Genomic DNA, 23,456 nt, shown 5'->3' on the forward strand with positions numbered 1-23,456 from the left:
TCAACCCCTCCCCAGGTTTTTTTTTGAGACTGAGTCTCGGGTACGGCAGGCTGGCCTCAAACTGGCTACAGTGGAGGGTGGTCTTCCAATTCTGATCTTCCTGCCCCTAATCAAGCGCTGGGGCTGTGGGAATGTACTGCCATGCCTGGTTTATGGTGATGGAACCCAGGATTCCACGCATGCTATCAAAGTCCTCCACCATGATATGTTCTTCAGCCCTCAGTAGGTTTTTGAGACAGGATCTTCCTATGTAACCCAGGCTGCCTTCTGGGTGTTTAAACGTGGGGACATTTGTATGCATCCACTTTCTATCTATGGCTTTACCATGACAGAGCCTCAGAAGCCATCTATGCTCTGTACAGGATATTCTGAGGTCCTTGCAGCATCACATCCATATTTTCTAGCAGAGAAGGATTGTCACTGTCACAAAACCGGTCCTCAGAGGCAGCTGTGCAGTATCACAGCCCCAGCCAGTGCTCACACGATCTGCAAGAGCTCGTCACTAAGTAGCCCAGCACTCATGTGCCTACACAGAAGGCATCTGGAGCCAGTCTAGAAGGTTCTTCAGGGACCGATCACGCCAGGGGTTCCCTGCCATGGGTTAGACCGTCCACTCAGCAGCAGAACCAAGCACTCAGCTGTCCTGAGATGGCAGTGAGTTTGATGCTGTGGTGGGTGGTGACAGCTGAGTGAAAGCCAGGATGACAGTCATCATTCCAAAGCTCACTTCCAGGGGACAGGAGGGAGCAGATGGCAGGTGTCTAGGGACATGGTGAGCCTGGCATGCCAGGTGGTTAACTCACCTATGGACCCCATTTTAGCCACACCTGGGCTCCTGCCAGAAACGCACAACATGTACTCTGCACAGAAAACTCAACAGAGCCCCATCAGCATCCCATCATCCTACTGCGAGGCCCCACTTCCCAAAGGGTCACAGGGACAGCAAGAGCCTGGGAACTAACAGGTTATCATGAGCTTGTCCATGATGCCCATGATGGTTCTGACAAGGCCAGATCCAGAGCACATTCTAAAGCAAACACAGTTAATCCAGGACCAGTCACTCAAATAACTAGGAAAAAAAGAAACCTTTATTTACAACCATAGAAGCCCCACAGGAGTACACACAGCGTGCACAAACAAGATGAACCTGCAAGTCAAGAGCACACGTGCAGTGTGCGGCCTCAGTGTCCTATCCTCACCACCATCACCGTCACGTTATCTGCCGAGCCCCGCTGCACTGCCTTGTTAGCCAGCCTGTTGCATGCAGCTTCATAGCGGGCATCAACAGCAGGCTTCCCTTCTCGGGTCTGGATCTTCTCATCCTACCAAAGGGATGGGATCTGAGTGAACAGGGCAGCAGCGTCTGTCATTCTCTCCAGACACTGCGGCTAGGACAGGGCCTGCTCTGTCCTTAACAGAGGCTGACAGGACAGTAACTGGTGAGCTCCACCACAGGGCTTATGCTGAAAAGAGTTCAAAGATTACTCCTGACATGGAAGGAGGGCTATGGAAAGAAAGCAGCTGAGACAAGCAGCACACCCTCTAAGAGGTCTCACCTCAAGGCAGGACAAGATGAAGTTCACAGCTTCTTCTGGGGTAAAGACCTTGAAGAGCCCATCACAAGCCAGCAAAATGAACCTAAGGTATAAGGGGAAAGCAGGGTGTCAGTCACAAGCCCTTGACTGGAAGGTGCCCTGAGAGCTCAGTGAGGAGTGGCTGGCGCCTACTCAGTACCCTAAAAATAAAAAGAATAATGGTGCACAAACGTCATCTCAGTGCTCTGAAGGTGGAGAGAGGGTCATTCTGGCTACACAGCAAGTTTGACACCAGCAGGGCTACAGGACACATTGTCTCAAAAGAACCAAACCAGCCAGGCTTGGTCATGTGAGCCTTTAGTCCCAGTACTCAGCTGGCAGAGGCCAGCCTGGTGTATACAGTGAGACCCTGTCGCAAAAAATAAAACAAGGGGCTGGAGAGATGGCTCAGCAGTTGGGAGCACTGACTGCTCTCCCAGAGGACCTAGGTTCAAATCCCAGCTCCCACTTGGCGGCTCACAACTGTAACTCCAGGATCTGATAGCCTCATACAGACATACTTCCAGGTAGAACACCAATGCACATAAAAAAAATTAATTAAAAAAACAAATAAAACAAAATCCTCAAAACTAAAACAGTAGTACTGTGCCTGTCAACAACTCAGTGACCAAGAAGAATTTAAAGCAACACTAGAATAGCTCCTTCCATTCCTTCTGCTTATAGTTTGCCTCAGCCTTCCCCATCCTGCTAGGGTCAGCAGAGCGTGCTGTCTGTTGCTCTTAGCCACTCTTGCTAGCTTCCCTGTGCTACCCTCACAAGCCTGTGCTGGTCTTGATCTACCTGCAACAGGAGACCCTGAACAGCAAGTTTTTCTCAGCCACTCGGGTCTTGATCCTATGATTTTCCACAATTATAAGCTAAAACCCAAAGGCCTTGGCAAACCCACAGATCCCGCTCAGTCTGTCCCCAGAACTTCTTGTCTCGTCCTCCTCCATCCTCCAAGTTCCTAGCCACCACTGTTAGCACTGACCTGGCTGTTCATGTTGTACTTGAGTGAGTTGACACGGTCTGGATATAGTCCCTCTGGAATGGGTGCCTCCCCCACACTAAAGCCTCCTAGTATAACTCCTACACTCCTGTGGGAAGGCCAGTGCCCATCTCATTTGCTTCCTGACCACCATGGACCCCATGAAACTGGAACCCACAGGTGTCTGCACCCCAGGGCCAGGCACACTGCATACCCCACCCCCTCAACTTCTCCCAGCAAAGGCTGAACAGAGATTGGAGAAAAATCAGCAAGAGAAACAAGTCCCTGTGTGTGTACACCCACACTTTTGGTGACCATTTGCTTTTACCTGTCATTGGGGGTCAACTGGCAGCGTCTGATATCAGGCACGGATGTGACCCCGCAACGCTTGTACTGCCCATCTCCAATGGAGCGGGATACCTCCAGCACACCCAAGACACGGCCATCTCTAAAATGGGGGACAATGGTAGACTCTCACTTGACTGGCCATGGGCCCCTGAAAGTAGAAACTGAGAGTCCACAATAACTGAGTCTGACTTTTTTTGTTTGTTTGTTTGTTTGTTTAGTTTTTTTTGAGACAGGTTTTCTTTGTGTAGTCCTGGCTGTCCTGGAACTCACACATCAACAGGACACAACCTCACTCGTGATAATCTCACTCACACTCACATCAGGACTACAACCTCACTCGTGATAATTTCACTCACACGTTTTTTGTGAGAGGAAAAACCAGACGATCTGTAAATAAGAAGAGGTACCTTAGGCAGACACTGTGATCAAAGAGAACCAGTGAGGAGTGCCACTGCCCCCATGAACCATGCTAGCCCAGGCTCCCATGGTTGACTCCCTGGGCTCTGAGGCCATCATTTTTAAGACTTACTAAATGCCAAAGCAGTGTGGTGGTTTGGTATCCCTGAGGCTCTTAAGTCACACATGAGATGCTGTACAGATAGACAGGTGCGACAGGAAGCTCCTCCTGGGCTGGTGCTACAGTTCTAGAGGCAGGACTCAGCTGAGCCTTAATTCCAGTCACCCCCGTGACTCAGTTCAGTCGCCCTGAATGAATGTGTTGTAATCCCTAAAGACTTCTGCTGGCCCCTGGGAAAAACAGAGCATCCTAGAATATAAATTATTAAACAGAACTGGAGTAATGGAAGTGCCTATGAGCAGTACTGAATAAGAAGAGTAGGGGTGCTCAGTTTGGGAGCACCCATATAGGAAGCAGCCCCAAACTTAAGAGCCATGACAGGACCTCTAATGCAGCTCTCAGATCTAGCTACATGCAGAGCCTTCCTACTCCAGTTCTCGTAAACTAAGACTCCTGCTCATCTGGTCTGGGGCTCATCTGGTTGCTGAAGAAAGTAGGAGACCACTGACTCCTTTAGCAATGTGGGAAAAGGGGAAGAACGATCCACCCTAGAGAACAGCAGAAGCCCAAAGCCAGTGATGACACTAGCACTTAGCCCAGTCACAGGGCCACGGTGCTGACAGACTGTAATGGCAGTGCCTTCAGAAAGCTTGTCAGGCTAGACCGTTCCGTGTCAAAGAAGACCAGGCCTCTCTTCATGCTCCTAGAGGAACCCCTGCTGCACACTGCCTTTGCTGTAATGCACACATGCCAGTCTTTATGCCATCTGTCCATGGGCCACATTGCTGCCCTCTTGTGGCTACTGCTAACGCGATGTAACAGTGGTTCTCAACCCTAAGACAGTTCCTCATGCTGTGGTGAGACCCAATCATAAAGTTATTTTGTTAGTACAACAATGTCAAGCAACCAGAGCTTCCAGGGACTAAGCCACTACCTAAAGACTATACATGGACTGACCCTGGACTCTGACCCCATAGGTAGCAATGAATATCCTAGTAAGAGCACCAGTGGAAGGGGAAGCCCTGGGTCCTGCTAAGACTGAACCCCCAGTGAACTAGTCTATGGGGGGAGGGCGGCAATGGGGGGAGGGTTGGGAGGGGAACACCCATAAGGAAGGGGAGGGGGGAGGGGGATGTTTGCCCGGAAACCGGGAAAGGGAATAACACTTGAAATGTATATAAGAAATACTCAAGTTAATAAAAAAAAAAAAAAAGTTATTTTGTTGCTACTTCATAACTGTAACTTTGATACTGTTATGACTTGTAATGTAAATATCTGATATTCGACCCCTCTGAAAGGGTCGTTCAACAACCCAAAGGGATCATGGCCCTTGGGTTAGGAACTGCTGGTGTACAGGAATCTGGTGCTGAGTCCTGTGTGACCCCATGTAACCTGAAGAGCTGCAGTCTCCACAGTGGCTGCCTCTCACTCCATCCCCACTGGCAATGCACAAAGACTCCCAGCTCTCATACAACTTATAGAAGAGATTCGAACTTCAATTTCAAAGCATCCCAGGAGCTTAGCTAGACGTAGATCTTTGAACATTTATCTCCAACAGAACAACAACAGCAAACCTGAAAGGACAATTATAGAAAGAACCACAAATCATTTGTGGTCACATTCCGAAGGCAATGTCCGTGAAGTAGGAAAATGAAGTCCTCATTTGGCCTCTGAAGACAGTGGCAAGTGGACTGAGACAGCACAGCCAGCTGTGACCCTCGGTGTCAGCAACAGCACGCTCTGAAGGCGTCCCCTTACTAACTAATTTCTGAGAGTGCCTCACCACATTATGCAGGTGGGCCTTGAACTCCTGAACTCAAATACTCTGTCTCAACCTCCCCAGTAGCTGAAGCCACACATATCCCCATGCCTAGCTCTGAGTCTGGCCCACTAACCACTAGAGATTTTCCTCTGGAAACTAATTTATTCAGTGCTAAGGCAGGCCAGTAATCCCAGCAGCGAGGGGCTAGAGGCAGAAAATCAGGAGTTTAAGGCCAGCCTGGGCTAGATGAGACTCCAGTAAAAAACCAAACAAGGACAGTATGAGAGAAGCTTCCCAGACACACTGAAAATAGTGAGTGGTAACTCTAAGTATTGACTTGAGATTGACTTCGTCTCTCTGTACAGCCAGGCATCCACTCTCTACCTTTACTGAGACACAGACGAACTAAGTTATCCGTATGCACTGCACCAGACCTGAGAGTGGACCTTAGTACGCACACTAATCCTCAAGCGTGTGGAGGCCTCAGTTCCTGGGGCTCCTATAAATGCCCTGGATACCTGACATTGCCTCCAGCCTTCTGTATCCTCATGCGCTCTTCATACTGAGTTGGATTGTGCTCTTTGCTGAGGCTTAAGGCTGCATGCTTTTGACTTTCCTCGTTATATCGACACAGGATTGCCTGGGAAGACAGAGACCACAAACCATGGAGTTCAGTGAGCAGCATCTAGGACTCAGTTGAAGGGAGACTTACAATGACTTCACATTCAGCGGCCTGCGACATACAGAAGCTCAGAGAATCCAGCATCAAAGAAATAGCAATAGGAAAGTTGTTCTCACTGTCAGGATGAGAAATCCTCAGTTTTGGTATACCATGGTCAAAGTCAGAAGTCTGTGAGTTTATCTAGGAGAGGGGAGGGTATGGGCAAGCACTGTGTGTGCTGCCAAGATCACAGTTACTGTGTCTGCTTCACAGAGGACACCAGCACCCAGAGCAGTAATTTGCCTAAAGTCACATAAAGAACCAGGGTTCAGACTGGGTCTGGGTTTGAAGAATTGCAGGGGAGGTGGGGAAGGAGGTGTGACACAGTTTTCCTTCTGTTCTGGCTTGAGTTACTTGTTCTAAACACATACTAGAACTTGTCTACAGGGGCTCCCAGGAACATGAGTTCCCTGAGGACAAACTGTTACCTCAGTTTACAGCTACACTCCTAGTTATGGGTACCCAGCCCTAAGCACCAAGGAGGAGTTGTAGAGGCTGCGAAAGTGTGAGTGGTCACTGACAACTGAGGACACAGGGCTGGGTGGAAAAGCAGCATGCTTGAACGGAAGGCCACGCCCTACACCTCCTAAACTGTCCCTGGGCTCCTGGGCTGTGACAGGCTTGGCTTTGTACTTTCCTTTCAGAGCTTTCAAGCTGCTCTGCAGTCAAAGAGCTCTGGAAAGGTGGATGTAATACTTTCATTCACTACCAATGGTGGTCAGAAAAACAAGGATCTAAGTTACTGGCACACTGATTTCATTCCAAATCACAGTGTCACTTAACGGTACGCAAAAAACAAAACAAACAAAACCATATTGGCAGGGAAGAGACAGGATCTCGGTGTTAAAACAGACAGCTCAGGGTCCTCTGGGAGAACAGACTGCCCTTACTCAGCTGTTGATTCCTCCCCAGGTGCACACTGGAACACTCTTGTAGCAACCCCACTAGAAGGCCCAACAAGCCACCAACACTTTAACTTGCTGAAGTTCTCTCCTTGAGACACGCTGTCACCTAAGCAGGTGGCTCAGAGCCACATACCCGACTATCTCCAAGGTTGGCGATATACAGGATGTTGTCCACAGCCAGGACACACGTGGCAGTGGACCCGTCTTTCCAGGCAGGCTTCCTGGGGAAACACATTAGAAATGCAGTCACCACTACTGGCGAGTGCCCAGAGACTAACCAATAGAGCTACACAGCAAGTCTGCCAAGCTAAAACAGACTGTATCCTCTCAACTACTCCACAGTTTGGAAATGGGTGCTGTCCCCAGATGCTCCGGCATCAGAGCTTGGGAGCCCATGGTAACACTATTAGGAAGTACTGTAGACCTCTAGGAGATGGGGCCTTATGAGAAATCTTAGGTCACTGTGAAAGTCTCCTTTTAAAGAAGCTGTGGGGTCTTCCTGCAAAGTCCTTCAAGGGGACTGTGGGCCCGGGCCCATTTCCCCTGTCTCGTGCTGTCTGGCACAAAGATGAGCATGCATCCTGATATTCACTGCCACCATGATGCACCACTCGAGTCAAAGGTCCGGACTAGCTGGGTTGCCTATGCTGCACCGAAGTCCAGAACAGCAAGCTAAACAAGGCTCTTTACTTTAGACGTGGAGAGGCCATGCACACCTGTGGTTCTCTCCAGAGGCAGGCAGAATTTTTTGACTTTGAGGCCAGCCAGGGATACACAGTGAAGCCTTCTCTCAAAACTAAAAACAAACACCAATTTTCGCTAACATAGCCCAGGTCAAGGGCTTTCATTACTGTGCTGCAGAGACACATCCTATATATAAGAGTGTCTTGCCTGCATGTATTCAAGTGCACACCTGGTGCTCCTGGAGACTGGAAGAGGACATTGGATCCCTTGGAACTAGAGTTATAGGAAGTTGTGAGCGAAGCTGGGTCCTCTAGAAGAGCAGCTTGTGCTCTTAAACAGAGTTATCTCTGCAGCTCCAACATACATTTTTCTAAAAATCATTTTTTCTGCTTTTTAAATTTCATTTACTTAAAATATATTATTGTATATGTGTGCATGGTGTGTGTGCGTGCATATGTGTGGAGGGCAAGGTCAACTTTTGAGGGAGTATCTCCTTTTACCATATGGAACTGAACTCAGGTCATGAGAGTTAGTGGCAATCATCTTGACTGGCTTCCCACTGGCCCCACATCCTTCGTAGTTAATGGTTGTAAGAGCTCACACATGGTGCTGGGTACTCCTGAGACAGAAAGCATTTTGCTAAACAGTATCACAAGACCTGAAGGATGCTCGGGAAAACACCATGCACTGAGCATTCTGCATGGATTTATACTCACTGGCTTGAAGCCTGTTTCAGGAACTCTTCATCGGTGTGCTTAAAAGTATCTAGCAGGCACCTCTTCACAGTCTTCTCCACACTGATTACATCTCCTAGTGGAGAAGGGTCAAACAGAGGAACCTTTCAGGAGGAGAAGCTGCTGCCCACTTGGGTTCTGTTGGTCGTGTTCACATATAAACTCTTTCTAAGCATGTCCTTGTCAACAATCTACCTCCTCACCTGAGGGAGTGCCATGTCAATCCAGGTGTACTGTTTCCCAAGGGTGGAGGCAGATGACAATAACCACATTCCAGACACTCAACAAGCTAAGATCTGAGGCTTTACTCACACAGCCTCTTCTGATCCCTGAGTTCACAACTTTAAAAGTCAAAGACTTTTTTTTTTCTGGTGACAGTCTTATGTAGCCCAGGCTGGCTTCAAACTCACTGTGCAGCTGAAGTTGACTTCTGACCTTCTGATCTGCCTCATGACCCTAATACCCAGTATCCATGGTCGTGAGGACTGAATCTAGGGCCTCATGCATGCTATTCAGGTGAACTATCAGCTGCTATATCCCTAAACACATCAATGACTCTCTGCCCAAGCAGAGCACCCAATCTGACAGACTGAGCCATGCAAACAACAGGTCAAATGTCCACAGGGTCAGTTCTCAGTCTCACCTTTAGGAAATTTCCTGATTAAGTTCTGGTGCAAATTCTGTGCAGCAAATTTCGAGGCTCGAATTCCTCCATGTCCATCAAAAACAGCAAAGTATGAAACCCGAGTACTAGAAGAATGAATTAAAAGTTAATTACATCCTTAAACCAATGAGCACACCTCTTTACTGAAACTTGCATTATTTAGTTTTGAGATGAGGGCTCCATATTTAGCCCAGTCTGGCCTCCAATTACAGACCCTTGTGGCCCTGCCCAGCTGTGCTGAGGTTCCAGATGGGTATCTCACCACTCTCAGCTTCATTGAAGCTTTGAAGTCTCATCTCAAGCGGTGAACGGGAAATTCACACTGTTGAGATACCAGTCACACTAGCGTGTGGGAAAGGATAGTAATATTTAAGAGAGTTAAGTAAGTTTCATCCACTTTAATTGTTAGAAACTCAAATTTGAGTCCAGTATAGTAGCTCACACCTGTTATCCCAGAACACAGGAGGCTGGAGCATGAGAACTGATAAGAGTTTGAAGCCAGCCCTGGCTAAGTTGTAAATTCCAAGACCTGCTTGACATACAGAGCGAGACCTTATCTTTTTTTTTTCCGGAGCTGGGGACCGAACCCAGGGCCTTGTGCTCGCTAGGCAAGTGCTCTACCGCTGAGCTAAATCCCCAACCCCGCGAGACCTTATCTTAAGACACAAAACCACATTTGTTTAAAAAACTAAGCTATGGGCTGGAGAGATGGCTCTTGCAGAAGATCCAGGTTCAGTTCCCAGCATCCATTACTCCAGTTCCAGGGGATTCAAAGCCCTCTTCTGACTTCTCTGGGTCACATGCATGCATGTGGTACATATACATACATGAAGGCAAAAACTTATACACATAAAATAAATAAAATTTCTCAAGTAAGCTATATAATTTCTTAGTGAATTCAGAACTTTATCCCATTTAAATCAGACTTTGTTAAAAAATGAAAAAAAGTTATTCATTTACAACTCTTGTCAAAGATGTTCAAAAGAACTCGGGAGAAGTTCCAAGACTGTTGCCTAAGTGTTGATTAATGTCTAACTGCAAAGCTTAGATCTTCTCATTCCTATTTCCTACTCAACATTTGTGAGAAAACCCACAGATAGTAAAAGCCACGAGGCAGATGTGGAGCACACGCCTTTACTCACAGCAGAGGGAGGCAGAGGCAGGCAGATCTCTGTGAGTTCAAGTGCGGCTTAGTCTGCACATTGAGCCAGCCACGATTACATAGTGCTACCATGTCTCCAAAAAATAAAAAACTTACTTCAGGGCCAGCGAGATGGTGCACTGGGTAAAAAGTGTCTGGAAAGCCTAACAACTTGAGTTCAATCCCTGGACCCACGTCATGGTGGATAGAGAACCAAGCACAAAGCTATCCACTGACAACTGCACAGGCGCCGTTTCCCGTGTGCACCTCCACCCGCATCATACATGCACACAATTTTAATTTAAAAAACTGCATTGGAAAGAAAACTCTTTCTGAGAAATGACATTTAGGGTTAAGATCAACTTTTCTTTCAACTTCTTTGCATTCCTTTGCAATGTAAGACATTATGAGAAAACAAGTCTCATCTGGCTTACGACTTGGGACCTGTCACTGTGCAACTGGTATTATCTGGGGATTCTTCCCCAGGCTCTTTCCTGGCTTAGAACCTACCATGTTCTTGTCTCTATCATGACCATTGGCTTTGCAGCAGCCACAATGACAAGCTGGATGACAGCTGCTAGCACACTGTGTGTATCAGGGAAAACCACAGCATGCACATTGTGCAATTCTCAATTACAGATGAAATATTTTAACTATGCAGTTGTTCGATACCTCGTGCTATGTATATAACAGAAAGATGGCAGTCATGCAATGTGCTACTGTCTGCTTGTATCTCCTGGGCCTGAGAACTGACTAGAGGCTTCAGTTCCATGTGTGCACCACTTTCTTTCTTTCTTCCTGGTCATTTTGACTATCGTGGTCTTGCTGGGCCCTTATTGTCTATCTGTACAGCTCTCCCAGTGCCATAGAACTCTGCTCAGTTTTGTTTCTGTTAGTTCTAAGGCTTGCCAGGAACTCCACCCAGAAACTCCACATCCACTGAGTGCTGGGAATTCAGAACAGGCTGACAAGCATGTACCACCACACCCACACTTCCTGCAGGCTTTACTCAGTGATCTTCAATCCATCTACTCTCTAGGACACAGAGGAAGCTCATCAGTCACTAGGAGAGCACAACTGCATGAAGTCCGTAGCAGGGGAGGCAGTTCCCACTCAGCGGCACTCAGGTGCAACCCTGATGAAATTTTAGACTGGTCAAATCTTTGTTGAGGGGCAGTCCTATGTTTAGCAATGTAATATTCTTGTCTCTACCCATCAAATACCAATATCCACTGCTTGCTGCACTGTGACAACAAAAATATCCTCGGATGGTAATAACTATCTCAAAAATATTTTCCCATCTAAGATCCACTGATGCAAAAAGCAGGTTACTCATGGCATCAGTCTTTCTTGGAGAAGCATCTTCACACAGTCCAAAGCTTGGTAGAACGAGGAGAAACGAACATCAGCAGGCTTGCTGGAATGTACACTCACATGAGAGATGATGGAGGATTACACTCCTGAGTGATATCATTCAGGATGACATGGGCGTCCTGCATCTCCTCCCTCTCACCCTTCCGCTCTGCCACGTAGCCTTTCAAACCAAAGATCACCGAAGAGGCTGAGGAAAAAAAACAAAAAGCCATACAAAACTGTGCCTTACCCTCTAGAAGCCCTAGTCCCAGAGCAAATTAAGAGGTACTATGGCAGCCCTGCTCAGCCGCATCTCCATGGTACTAATAAGCAAGGTCCCTCAAGGCATCTCCCCAGGTCTAAGGCTATAGCCACAATCAGGGTTCTGACAGAAAGCCTGAGCTGTGATAGACATGTGAGATCAGAGGTGAGCACAGACAGAAGATCTGAGCTCCACCTAAAGAGATCAGAGTCAAAGAAGTGCTGCCTCACGTGGAGGTGGGACTAAGGATCAGAGGAGAGATCCCCAAGGGTAAACTTAATCTGCTGACAATTTAATGAGGACACAAAAACTCCCATTTCTAAAATCTTCAAATCAGTAGAGTTGGCAACTACACTGCTGGAGACCCTGAAGTATGTTCTCCGTATGCGCCAGGCTGCCAACAGTGGTAACGGCCACTTTCCTGCCAACTGAGAAGTGAAGGGTCAGGGAGTCTGCAGCAGCACAGAATGGCGGCACAGTTAGGGCTGCCTGCTTGAAGTTCTCTACAAACTCCTGGAGCACTTCTACAAGAGATGCTTTGGCCATGCCCAGCAGCACTGCCACACAGGTGGCACCACTCTCACTCAGGTGACTCTTCATAGAGGAAGTGAAAGTTTTCAGTCATTTCTCTCCGTCAGCACAGAAAGGGAAGTCTACAGCTATTTCTCTTAGTCAAAGCTTTAAACAAGTTTTTAAACGAAGAGTTTTTAAACAAAGACTAGTCGTCAGAAAGAATGGATTGTCAAAAGTCAGCCATTTCTGAAGAGGACTAAGAAAAACGTCCTTCTCAATGCTGAGGAACAATATGGTTTCCTGTCAGGTCAGGCAAATACATGAAAAGCAAAGGCAGTCTTACATATCATTTGCAAAAGGGGGCCAAGCCCTTCTTACACTCAGGGAAGTGCTACAGTTAGAAGCTGACACTGGCTTTGCTCTGGGATGTTTAAGGTATAAAATCTGATACATTTGTTTTCAAACTGTCTGAAAACCTTTACAAACTTTCTTTTCCACAAGCTCTTCACCGCCATTCTTCTCTTCCTCAGGGGCTTTCCTCTTTGCTCCTTTTCCTTCGTTCTTCACCACCTGGGAGCCTGATGTGGCAAGAGAACCTAGAAATGAAGTAAAGGCCAGACAGAAACAGCTACAGACTGCAGAGTCACCAGCAGACCAGGCTCCGTCCACTTGGGCTGGAGACATGAATGCACGTTAGGCAAGGACCAACACATGCAGTGCCCAGGAAATGCCCAGGCTACGACTTCTGATTAGAAAGACAGAAGACAGGGCAACATCCAGGCAGAATCAAGAACCTGAGAGTCTCTGACCCGGAGATTTCTCAATAGCAGAATTTTGAATACAAACTTAGACTTCTAGCCTCCAGCATATTCATGATGTGCTACATCCACAGACCCTTGGTGACTGACAGGGCTATCCCAAAAGCTGCAGCAAACATATGCTCCTGAACAAGTCCAAACAACACATTCCTAAAAAGCTTAACTAAGGTTAAAAGGCAGGCTCTATCAGAAAGGCTGGAGCTGCCCCTGCCTCTGTATCAAGCAACCTAGCTGCCTGCCCCAGCAGTACTTGTGTGTTTGGAGACCATGAGGTCTAGCTGGCTTCAGTTTCTAGTCTTCCAGCCACAGTTTCTTCACAACATGGTGAGGGTATACCATCTCCAGAGACTGTGTAAACATCAACAGGGACAAGAAACAAACCACCTACTGTGGTGCCTGTTAGGTCAAATGTCTGTGAGTGCTCTCTGCAGTCACTATCCAACCTACTTGTTAGCAAAAAGAAAAAGCTCTGGGCTAAGTTCCTCTCCTTGCAAGAGCTACAAGAATGTATGTTACAGAATGCATGACACTCCACATAAAAGAGCAACTTACTGAGAAAATGTCTCCATGAGCATCAGGCTGCTTACTGTTTTCCTTTCTGTATTCTTTCTAATTCAAAATAGACAAGTATACTGCTGTTAACAGCCTCTAGGTGAGTGCCACTGCACCACAGGACACGGTCTGTGTATCAGAGACTCTTCACTAGGACCTGTCTTACAGACTAGCACAGGGCCAACTCCCAAGAAATCCAGAATACTGAGTACCAGATTATACATGCTGTGTAAGTCTTCTAATGAGTAACAAGTAGCCAGGCTGAATTATTTTAAAGTTAAATCTACACTTGATTTGCATATTAGCCCTCATATAATTAAGAACACTGACTTTATTAGGACAGTTTTCAAGGCTGACTGACATGAGCGTGCTGCAGTTTTTGATATATGAGTCCCTAGTCCTGAAAACTTTGGGATTTTTTTTTCCTTTTCTTTTTTTCGGAGTTGGGGACCGAACCCAGGGCCTTGCGGGCAAGCGCTCTACCACTGAGCTAAATCCCCAACCCCAAACTTTGGGATTCTTATAGAAGACAATTAAATGCTTTACCCCTAAGCAATCCTACTGATTTCACAGGGAAATATGCTATGGAAATGTTCACAGGCAACAAATGAACTTTTAACCACAAAAAAATAGAACCACCTGCAGCCTCTCCTCAATCTCCACACAGCAACTCCAAGTGAGAGGCTGTCAATTGGATGGGATAATCAGTCTGCAGCTATAACCTAACAGTCATAGCTCTCCCTTACAGAACACAAAACAGAACATTGTCGTGCATCTGTGTCTGTGGGGGACGTAAGGCAGATCAGAGTAACAGACTGAAATTTTTAGAAAAGTTAATAGGAAAGTTCAGAAGACTTTCTGAACTTTTACACGATTGTTATTATTTTGAGGCATGGTCTCATTATGTAGCCCAGGCTAGTCTCGAATTCAAGTTTCTTCTGATTTAGCCTTCTGAATACAGAGATGACAGGCAGGAGCCACATGCCTGGATCTTAATTCTTAAAAAAAAAAAATCAGCCTAGCAGGTGAAGGCAAAGTTAAGGACAAGTGACAAACTGGTTGATACAATACTGAGGTTTCTGATCTCTGCTTCTACCTGAGGGTGTCCATTCAGTTTTAATAACCTTATCTGCACTATACTTTAATGTCATTCAAAGTCCTGCTAAAACCTGTGCACACAGTTCACACAGTGGCAGAACACGGGTTATTTCCAGCCACACCTCCATGTTATTTGCCTACCTGAATTGCCGCTGCCAGCAGGTGGAAGACCATCAAAGAGTAAAGGTCCCCCAGATCCTGAAACACAGGAGAACCCAGAGTGAGTCCAAAATGACAAAGCAGGCTTCAGTTTCAGAATCCATCCCCACCAGGACACCTATGCAGCAGGATATTGAGACAAATTCAGAACTGTGTCAATCCAGTGCAACTCAGTCTGCAGGGAGTAATATATCCGGAACCTAATTTAAAGTCCTATGATTTCAAAGGAAATAGAAATTCTGTCTTAAATGAGCTGAATCTCACTTCAACCAGTAAAACACTGAACTGAACCAGAGGAAACGTTGGTCCTGTTTATGCAGCACTTCTCAGGCCTACCTACTGCAGGTCTTTCTGCCTTACCTGAGGCCATGGGTTCAAAACTTAAAGACAGCCAACACCTAAAACATCTGTGTGTTAAAAATGGGGGAAAGGGAGAAAGATTGAGACAACTACAATCCCAGGATGAGTAGACGTTGACACACACCTGGGAGAGCCTGAAGACTGTACCTGAGTCAGTACTGCTGGTCGGGGGCAGGTCCTCGAAGAGCACGGGTCCTTCCTGTGCTTCTTTCCCTAAAACAGAAAACCTGTCTTAGAGAGCAGATGGTCACCAGGTCACACTTCTACAGGGAACACACAAGTGCCCTCTCCTTCTGTGAGGTATGTTGCTATGAGTTAAATTTTCTCTTTTCTGTTAAGCAGACATAATTTTTTTAAAAAAATCTCTTCAGGACAGCTATTCACTAGAAAAGGTCTCTGTTTCCAAAAGTCACAGTCAACATAAAAACAATGAAATGACACCCTAGCAGATGCTAAATTTAAAACATATTTAGCTTTTTTCTTTTTGGGGGGAAGGATCAATATAGCCCTGGCCTGAAACTCACAATGAAGACCAAACTGACCTTAAACTCACAGAGATCCTCCTGCCTCTGCAGCCCGAGTGTTGAGGCAAAAGGTGTGCATGTGCCACCATCGCTCTTCCTCCCCTTTCTCTTCCAGCGCCAATATTGAGTGTGGAATGCATGCTAAGTGTGTGCTCTACCAGTGAACTACACTCAGTACACCCTTGTTCCTAAAATCTTCCCTTAAACGAGAATCACTGAAAGAGAAAAGATGACTTTGGTACCTCAAGGCAGAGTTGAGAAGCAGAGGGAGCCTTCAAAGGCCCGTGGAAACTACTGAATGCTATTTTGGCGACTTGTGCAACAGGTGAGAATCTGTTATAACCTGGTGTCACCAGCAATATGAGCCAATGGAGAAAACTTATCTCAGCTGAAAATGGACAGGCCTCATTAGAAAGCCAAAAAATGTTCCTGGTTTTTTCTTGTCTTTTTAATCTAAAAAGTGAAGATTAAATTCTAGATGTTTTATGCCCCATTATCACTTTTCACATAAAATGTAATCATTATTCCTTACTCCTCAGCTTCTAGAAGTCTTCCAAAAGTCTACGGAAACTATTAAAATATACGAACTGACACACGAGAATCTAGAGAAAAACATCCTGGTGGGAAGGGGTAAGCAGACTCCTTACCTACACTTTTCAGATTCGGTTATGCAGTATCAGTGGCAGCCCAATTGTATTAAATGGGAAACTATCAAAATAACTCATTTTCAGCTGCACACTATTCTAAGTTAGTGTAATGAAACCTTGTGCTATCCCTAACCCACTGTGTATCTCATCTCCCAGGGCATCTTTGGTCTCTCTGTACTGCCTGTCACTTAACCCCTCAGATTTGGGCCATTTGGGTTATCAGAGTGACTGTCACAGAATTACACTATCTATATTTAAGCAACTTTTATTTTACCTACGAATGTCCCCAAAGCACACACTATTTTTTTAATTACATTTATTTAGTTTTATGTGTACAAGTGTTTTGCCTGTATCTATGTCTGTCTGTATACCGTGTGTATGCCTGATACCCAGAGATCAAAAGAAGGCTTTGAAGCCTCTGGAGCTGCATATGGTTGCAAGCTACCACGTGGGTGCTGGGAATGGAACCTGTGTCTTCTACAAGAGCAAGAAGTGCTCTTAGCCACTGGGCCAATCTCTCAAGCCCCCAAAACACACACTTATTATGGTATTTTGATTATTTTACTATTCGTTTCTGTCAAGCTCTCACACAAGTACAGGATAGAACATAGAGTTTTACAGAGTTTTTAGCATCTACATAGGTTGTTAGAATGTATTGCTGGGTATAAATGACCACTATATAGCATGCTTACCTCCTATGGTGCTCTTGCAGAGGATCTGGGGTTAATTCCTAGCACCCACACACCCAACACAGACCTTGTGCTACTGTTTGTTTTAGACCACATGTAAAATATTAAATCAATTCACTTAAATTCATTTATATTCAAGGGGTTTATTTATGATCATGATTGTTCTCCATATAAAGATGAGCTGGGTATCAATTCTCCTTCTGACATGTGTATTTACATATGAGTGTGCTTAAGCACCATGAGGATGGAGGGCAGAGGTAGACGCTGGCTGTCTTGCTTCATCTTCTCCACATTGTATATTGAGTCAGGGTCTTTTGAAGCCAGAGCTTGCTCATTTGGCCCATCTAGCTAGCCAGTTTGCTTCAGAAATCCATCTCTGTCCCCAAGTGTTGGGAATACAGGTAGACCTCATGCTCACCCTACATTTACACAGGCAGTGGAGATCTGAACTCATCTTCAAACTGTGTGGAAAGCACTTTACCCATCCCTGTAGCCTAACTCTTCTCTTTAAAACAAAAAGTAGAATTTATCAATTCCAAAGAAATAAATGTCTTGGGGATATTTAGAAGTGCCTAAATGCATACAAATCACCTAAAGCTAACACAATCTCTTTTATTTTATTTCCATATTACAAATGAAAAGATATGTTCTAACCCTTAGGATTCCCCCAACAAGCTGAGGAATCACAAACACTTTCATTTTTCTCCAGACACACAACTGTGTGGAAATGTACGGCAAAGCCGTCCTTGATTGTCCCCAGCTCCTTTTAGGCTCAATGAAGCACTGCTTCTGGAACTACTCCAATACCCAAATCCAGAGAGGACTGCTGTCTTATACGAACGTCATCTTACCCAAACAACCCACCGTCCTCGTCCCCTATGCCACACCCTCTCTAGAATATTTGTGCCCACCCAGTACACAATAACTACAAAAATGCCCCTTGACTGCATCATCTAAGCAAGGATAACTAGAAACCAGTCTGCACATGCTCACTACCGCTTTTAAAATCTGTTTCCATTTGTGGTACATTGAATCCACAAGTATGGCACCCACAGACACAAGCGAACCAACTCTAAGAAGCAGAACACTAAAGTGTTACTTACTCTATGTATTGATTCCTCTACAAAACCCCTAATATTCTATAAGCTCACCTCCAAAGGTCTAACAATCAAAATGCCTCTTCCCCTGACACTCAAAACTGTATTTGATTGGAGGATGATGAGAGAGCTCGGCAGTATTTCCTCTTGCAGAAGGCCTAGGTTCAATTCTTAGCACCCACATGGTGGCTCACAACCATCCATAACTCCAGTTCCAGGGGATCCAACACTGTCCTCTGATCTCTGGGGGCACCAGACAGACGTGGTGTACATACATACAGGCAAACACCCATATAACCTAAGTCTTTTTAAAATTAGATAACTGGGACAAGCACACCTCATTCAGTGGGTCAGGATAGCAGCAGGCCCAGCCTCTTAAGAAGAGAAGCATGTATATATTACAGCCAGGAGGCCGACCTGAGCAGCAGCAGCCTTCCTCATCTAAGCGCGGCCTTTCCACTACTCAGGTCCAATAGGAGAAGTCTTTGCATAGGTACAGGTGTCTTCCCAGATCTCACAGGCACTCTTCACAGCAGACGTCAGCTCCATGTCAGTCCAGTCCCTCTTCAGCCAGAGCACTGAGTGTTCAAACAGCACTGTCACTAAAGGACAGTACCTTGTACCCTCTCACCAGAAGTATTAAACAAAGAGAGACTACGTTCCCATCTTGCTAGCCACAATTGAGACTGAGTTGTAAAATGAAATACTCACTGCTTCTAAGACGCTCTAAATGTTCTAACTCAACTGATTACTATAACGACCCTATAATGTACTGACTGTTACTACTCAATGAGAAGGAAGCTGAGACCCCCAAAGGCCAAATACCTGCCTAAGATAAATGGACTATGGGGAGTGGAATGGAGACGCAAACCCAGTGTGGGCTCTTGCTGGGCACCTGCCTTGGACTTCACCAAGGCCAGGCCACATCCTTACAGTTCTGCAGCACAACCCCAGGATGGCTCATGAGGACCTCTTTAGTCATCCTGCATATCAGCAGTATGGTCAAACATGTTTGTATGTGGATCCTTTAAAATGTCCTGTAGGTTACGAACACCACATTGGACCTTAGACAATGGTGTGGGTCGCACATATTATACTATGGGACTTATCAGCCAAAACTTTGCAGCATAACACTAACAGGGAATGAACTGTGTACCCTTCCAATCACAGCTAGTATCATCCATTCCCTCCTTCCCACTATGTATCCAGGCACCACATCTTCTCCATTCTATATAAGACTTCTTTGTCCTTTGTTTGCTTGAGACACTGTTTCACTATGTAGCCTGACTGTCCTGGAACTTGCTGTGTAGACCTAGACCAACCTGGCCTTGAATTTAGAGATTTGCCTGCCTCTGCCTGTTAAGTGTTGGGATTAAAGCTATGTACTAAGGGGTTGACTTTTTATTAGTTCTGAGAGTCTTCCAATCATTAGGCATTACTATATTAATCCTTCAAAACATATATTGTAATTCTTTTCTCAGTTCACTTTAACTATGACTTACTTTTTCTTGCTTATACACTGTTTTAGAAATAATGCTTTCTTCTGATATTTTAACGTTTCTGCTTGTGTTTTCAATATTTTTCAAATAAATACTCATGAAGTACTTTTCAGATAAATACTGTGTCTGTGTAAAGGCTAGAAGCCGAAGTCTGCACACTTCCTCAACTGCTATCTTACTTTTTTACTCCCACTGCTCAGATTACACACATGTCTTCACCTTGGCTCCTAAAATACATGCTTTTAAGTTACTCTAGCAGGCAAGCAGTCCTTGACAACTAACATCAGTTTTATTTGAGGAACTGAGGAATAAACTCAAAAGATTTTTCATACTGAATATGTGCTCTTCCACTGAGTAACAGCCATGACCGACAGGTGCTTTGCTTTCTGGTACCAGCTCTGGACCCAAGGCCTTACATGTGCTAGGCAGGTGTTCTACCCTGGGCTCTAGTTCCAGGCTGACAGCAGTTTTGAACCTAACAGTCTAACAAGCAAACACTCGAACCTCTCTATGAAACCAATCCACCTATGTCAGCATTTTATGTACCTATAAGTTCTTCTATTGACCTAAAATAAATATAATTCCTTTCTGCAAGAGATTAATCATTTTCTAAGATGATATACTCAACTATCAAAATCTTTAAAGTCCTGGAGTGAAGCCTGAATTCAGTACAATATTTAGACATAAAACACGTACTTTCGACATACTTTTTCCAGTTTATAAAAATTTGTCTTGTGGGTATGAACATAAGATGTGACACTAAGGGCTGGAGAGATGGCTTAGTGGTTAAGAGCACTGACTGCTCTTCCAGAGGTCCTGAGTTCAAATCCCAGCAACCACATGGTGGCTCACAACCATCTGTAATGAGATCTGATGCCCTCTTCTGGTGTGTCTGAAGACAGCTACAGTGTACTTATATGTAATAAATAAATCTTTTTAAAAAATGTGACACTAAAATAACAAACCAAAAGAATTGAACAAAACATGCCTCCTCTTGTTACAGAATCACTGCAACTGCCCCTTTAAGTTGCTGTTACAGAGCAGACCCAGGGATGTCACTCCCTATCATCTACAAAGCCCTGACTGTATAATCCAACCTGGGTCACGCAGTCCACTGAATGCACCTATAGGTTCTCTTTATTCCACACAGTACCTGCAGGAGGCGCCACCTCTCACACGTATTTGCCAACAGCTCCTGAAGGTGAGAGCAGTGTAGAGTTTGATCTGAAGATACAGCCACTTCCGTTTCCCATATACCTCACTCTAGTGTGTGGAAATGACTCAACTCTTTTTTTTATTGCTCCTGGTACTATTTTGCAAATTTTGATATACTGACCCCACCATGGATGAGTAGGGTCACTATGCAATTTAGTCTTATCCTTCTGACTACTTAGCAATCCACTCCATTTACTGAAGCAACGTATGGTGTCTGAACATGGTCAGAGAATGGAGTTCTGTGAGGAGAATTCTAAGTGCCTGTGAGAAAACAAGACAAGAGAGTCTTATGACCTCAGTTTCTTCAAAACACATAATTGTTCTTGGGGTGTGTTTTGTGTTTTCCCAGGTGTATCGGATCAGAGTGAGTTTATTTTAGATTACTCGGTATTGTCTACCGCTATTATTCAATCAAATGTCTATGCCGTTATGGGAAACACTTTTGCAAAGTGCAGCTTGGCCTTCTGATTGTACACTTTACTCATGCGACTCTTAACCCTCTGAATGAAGTTGGCTATATTACATGAGAAGTCAGTCAGCCTCATTTATCAGCTCCATTCTCCCAGGTCCTACTACCAGCTAGAAGTAAAGAGTACAGTATACAAATTACTTTTAAACCACAGCACTAATGATTTATTGTTTAAAATATAGTATTAATTTTTAAATCATCATCTTGGAGCTTGAGATGATGGCTCAGCAGTTAAGAGCACTGGCTGTTCAATACCAGCACAGAAATGGCAGCTCACAACTATCTGTAACTCGAGTTCCAAGAGATCCTACCCCCCCACTTCTGAGCCTCTGTAGCTAACAGACACAGGTGGTGCAGACATGCATTCAGGCAAAACACTTGAAACCATTAAAACAAAACCTCCTCTTGTTAGGATGTTATGTAACTATTTTGTTGGTACTGTTGCTGTTTTTTGAAACAAAGTCTCATTATATGGTCTACACTAGCCTGGAACTCTGCCTAGGCCTCTATAGAGTGCTGGGATTACAGGTGTTATGGGGGGTGCTCCCCCCACAGGTTTATCTAAGATGTTTTATCAGTTCGCTAAAGTAACTCTGAATCTAAATTCTCCCAATCTCTTCAGTATTTAGCACTCAGCTTTCTATGCTCCACAAATTCTGGAAGCCTGTCTTGTTTTAAAACTTCAAGAATACACTGTGTAACACTGTCCATATCCTTCTGTCAAGAAGGAAACAGTTCCCAGATGCACTCCTTGGGCAAAGAATCTTAAATACCCCACCACCACTATGCAAGGTCAGCCTGGGTTGAAAGCTGAGCTTTGGGGGTGGCCTGGGGGAGGAGACCAGGATGCGCCCCCTGCACTTATATGCTAAGTCCCAAGTTCTAGTAAGGAGTTGTTAAGATTTTATGTCAAGAGCCTTGACCAAGGAGAAGACCCAAAATAATTTTGAATAAAAAGCAATAGGGACTACAAATGATAACAAATTTCTAGGCACAACTGGTAACCCAATCCAAGCACATTCAGACAGAGGTTATATATACTCCAGTGACCGATGCAAGACTGCCTATACGAGGCTAGCTTCACTCACAACTGTAACGGCGCTTATCTTCAAAAAGAATGGCTGGATCAAATTCACAGACTCAAGGCCTAGTTACTTAGAAGATCCTGTACCATCAGAGTGGTTGGTGGAAGGAAATAACCGTGTCACTACCAGAAGCAACTACAAAAAAGATGACACTACAAAGCATCTCAGTAGTTTGGAGGTGCGCAGGTAAGAAACCAAAGCACAGGTCGTGAAGAGGACAGGTCAATACCTTCTCATGACCCCAAGTCCCAGCATTCTTCCATGCTAGCCCGTTCTGCTGTGCCAAGCTGGAGATCTGAGCCCTCCCACTTTTGAACATTGTTCCATCTCGCGAAGCCCCCGCTAAGGGCCGCTTCCTTCCCCGGTCTTTCTCACTAGTCTTCGGGTACCGTTATTCTGGACGCTTGGTGCTTCCCATGGTTCTTACACATGCATCTGCGATCAGAACTGAACGCTCTGAAGGCAAAGGCTGGGTCTCTCCACCTTTCTATTCCCTGCCAAAGACGTTCCCAAAACCTGGGCTGTATACGCCCCCCACCTCCGGGCCAGCCAGTCACAGCGCCCTGCATTGGCCGTGCAGGCGCCCCGCACCGAGGTACTGGGAGTCGAAAACTTGTTAAGTTCTCGGGATTTCCAGTACGCAGATAGGCCCGGGACCAGTACATTCGGCTGGGAGTCTTGCTGTGGCCATATTAAAGCCATAGTGCCCCGACCCTATGGCGCGGGACTTCGTGCGTGTGCCTCGCGAGGCCCGTACAGGGACCGCGCGGTCGCTGCGGCCTCGGGAGGCACAGGCCGAGACTGAGACGGCGGTGGCGCGAAGATGGCGGAGGCAGCGCATCCCGGCGCCGCCCTCTTCCCGGTGCCGCTTACCGGCAGACGGCCGCGGCGCGCGCTCGGGCTCCGGCAAGTCCCCGAATAGGTCCATGGCGGCGGGGCGATGGAGCGGAGGCTCCGCGCTAGCCTGGGCGGCGGCAGCGGCGGCGGCGGCGGCGCCGTCACTCACCGCGGGAGACCCTGCCAATCGCGCGCCGCGCAGCCGCCGCCCCAGAGTGCTACGCGCGGGGGGCGGGGCGGG

General features: G+C 45.9%; 1 protein-coding gene across 5 annotated transcripts; it reads right to left on the reverse strand.

The window, feature by feature from the left end:
* Positions 1-1,070: 1,070 nt before the first annotated feature.
* On the reverse strand, positions 1,071-23,404 carry Ilkap (ILK associated serine/threonine phosphatase). Of its 5 annotated transcripts, none has more exons than XR_015628888.1 (12): positions 23,252-23,404; positions 15,301-15,366; positions 14,776-14,832; positions 12,643-12,762; positions 11,473-11,599; positions 8,877-8,983; positions 8,216-8,309; positions 6,949-7,036; positions 3,440-5,829; positions 2,891-3,010; positions 1,557-1,638; positions 1,071-1,322 (listed from the first exon to the last, which is right to left on the reverse strand). XR_015628888.1 is itself a non-coding variant. In XM_087567525.1 (12 exons), exons 5-12 carry the CDS (start codon positions 11,535-11,537, stop codon positions 1,182-1,184), a joined length of 819 nt encoding a protein of 272 aa, XP_087423651.1. In that variant the 5' UTR covers positions 11,538-11,599; positions 12,653-12,762; positions 14,776-14,832; positions 15,301-15,366; positions 23,252-23,404; the 3' UTR covers positions 1,071-1,181. The 5 variants fall into 5 exon arrangements, 4 of the variants coding, with proteins under 4 accessions (XP_087423651.1, XP_087423652.1, XP_087423650.1 ...); XM_087567525.1 differs by having other exon boundaries at positions 5,708-5,829; positions 12,653-12,762; XM_087567526.1 differs by having other exon boundaries at positions 5,708-5,829; positions 12,653-12,762; positions 15,278-15,366.
* Positions 23,405-23,456: the final 52 nt, after the last annotated feature.

Source organism: Rattus norvegicus, chromosome 9 (assembly GCF_021556685.1).
Source record: "Rattus norvegicus strain SHRSP/BbbUtx chromosome 9, alternate assembly SHRSP_T2T, whole genome shotgun sequence".
Classification (NCBI taxonomy): domain Eukaryota; kingdom Metazoa; phylum Chordata; class Mammalia; order Rodentia; family Muridae; genus Rattus; species Rattus norvegicus.

Coding starts and splice junctions, on each gene's coding strand:
- Ilkap (NM_022606.2), bottom strand. CDS start 23,306: ATGGACCTATTCGGGGACTTGCCGGAGCCCGAGCGCGCGCCGCGGCCG. Junction 11,600..12,642: donor GGAAAAGAAAGTTTGTAAAG/GTTTTCAGACAG, acceptor TTTTTTCCTCAG/CCTCTTCGGTGATCTTTGGT. Junction 1,323..1,556: donor TCATCTTGTCCTGCCTTGAG/GTGAGACCTCTT, acceptor TCCCTTTGGTAG/GATGAGAAGATCCAGACCCG.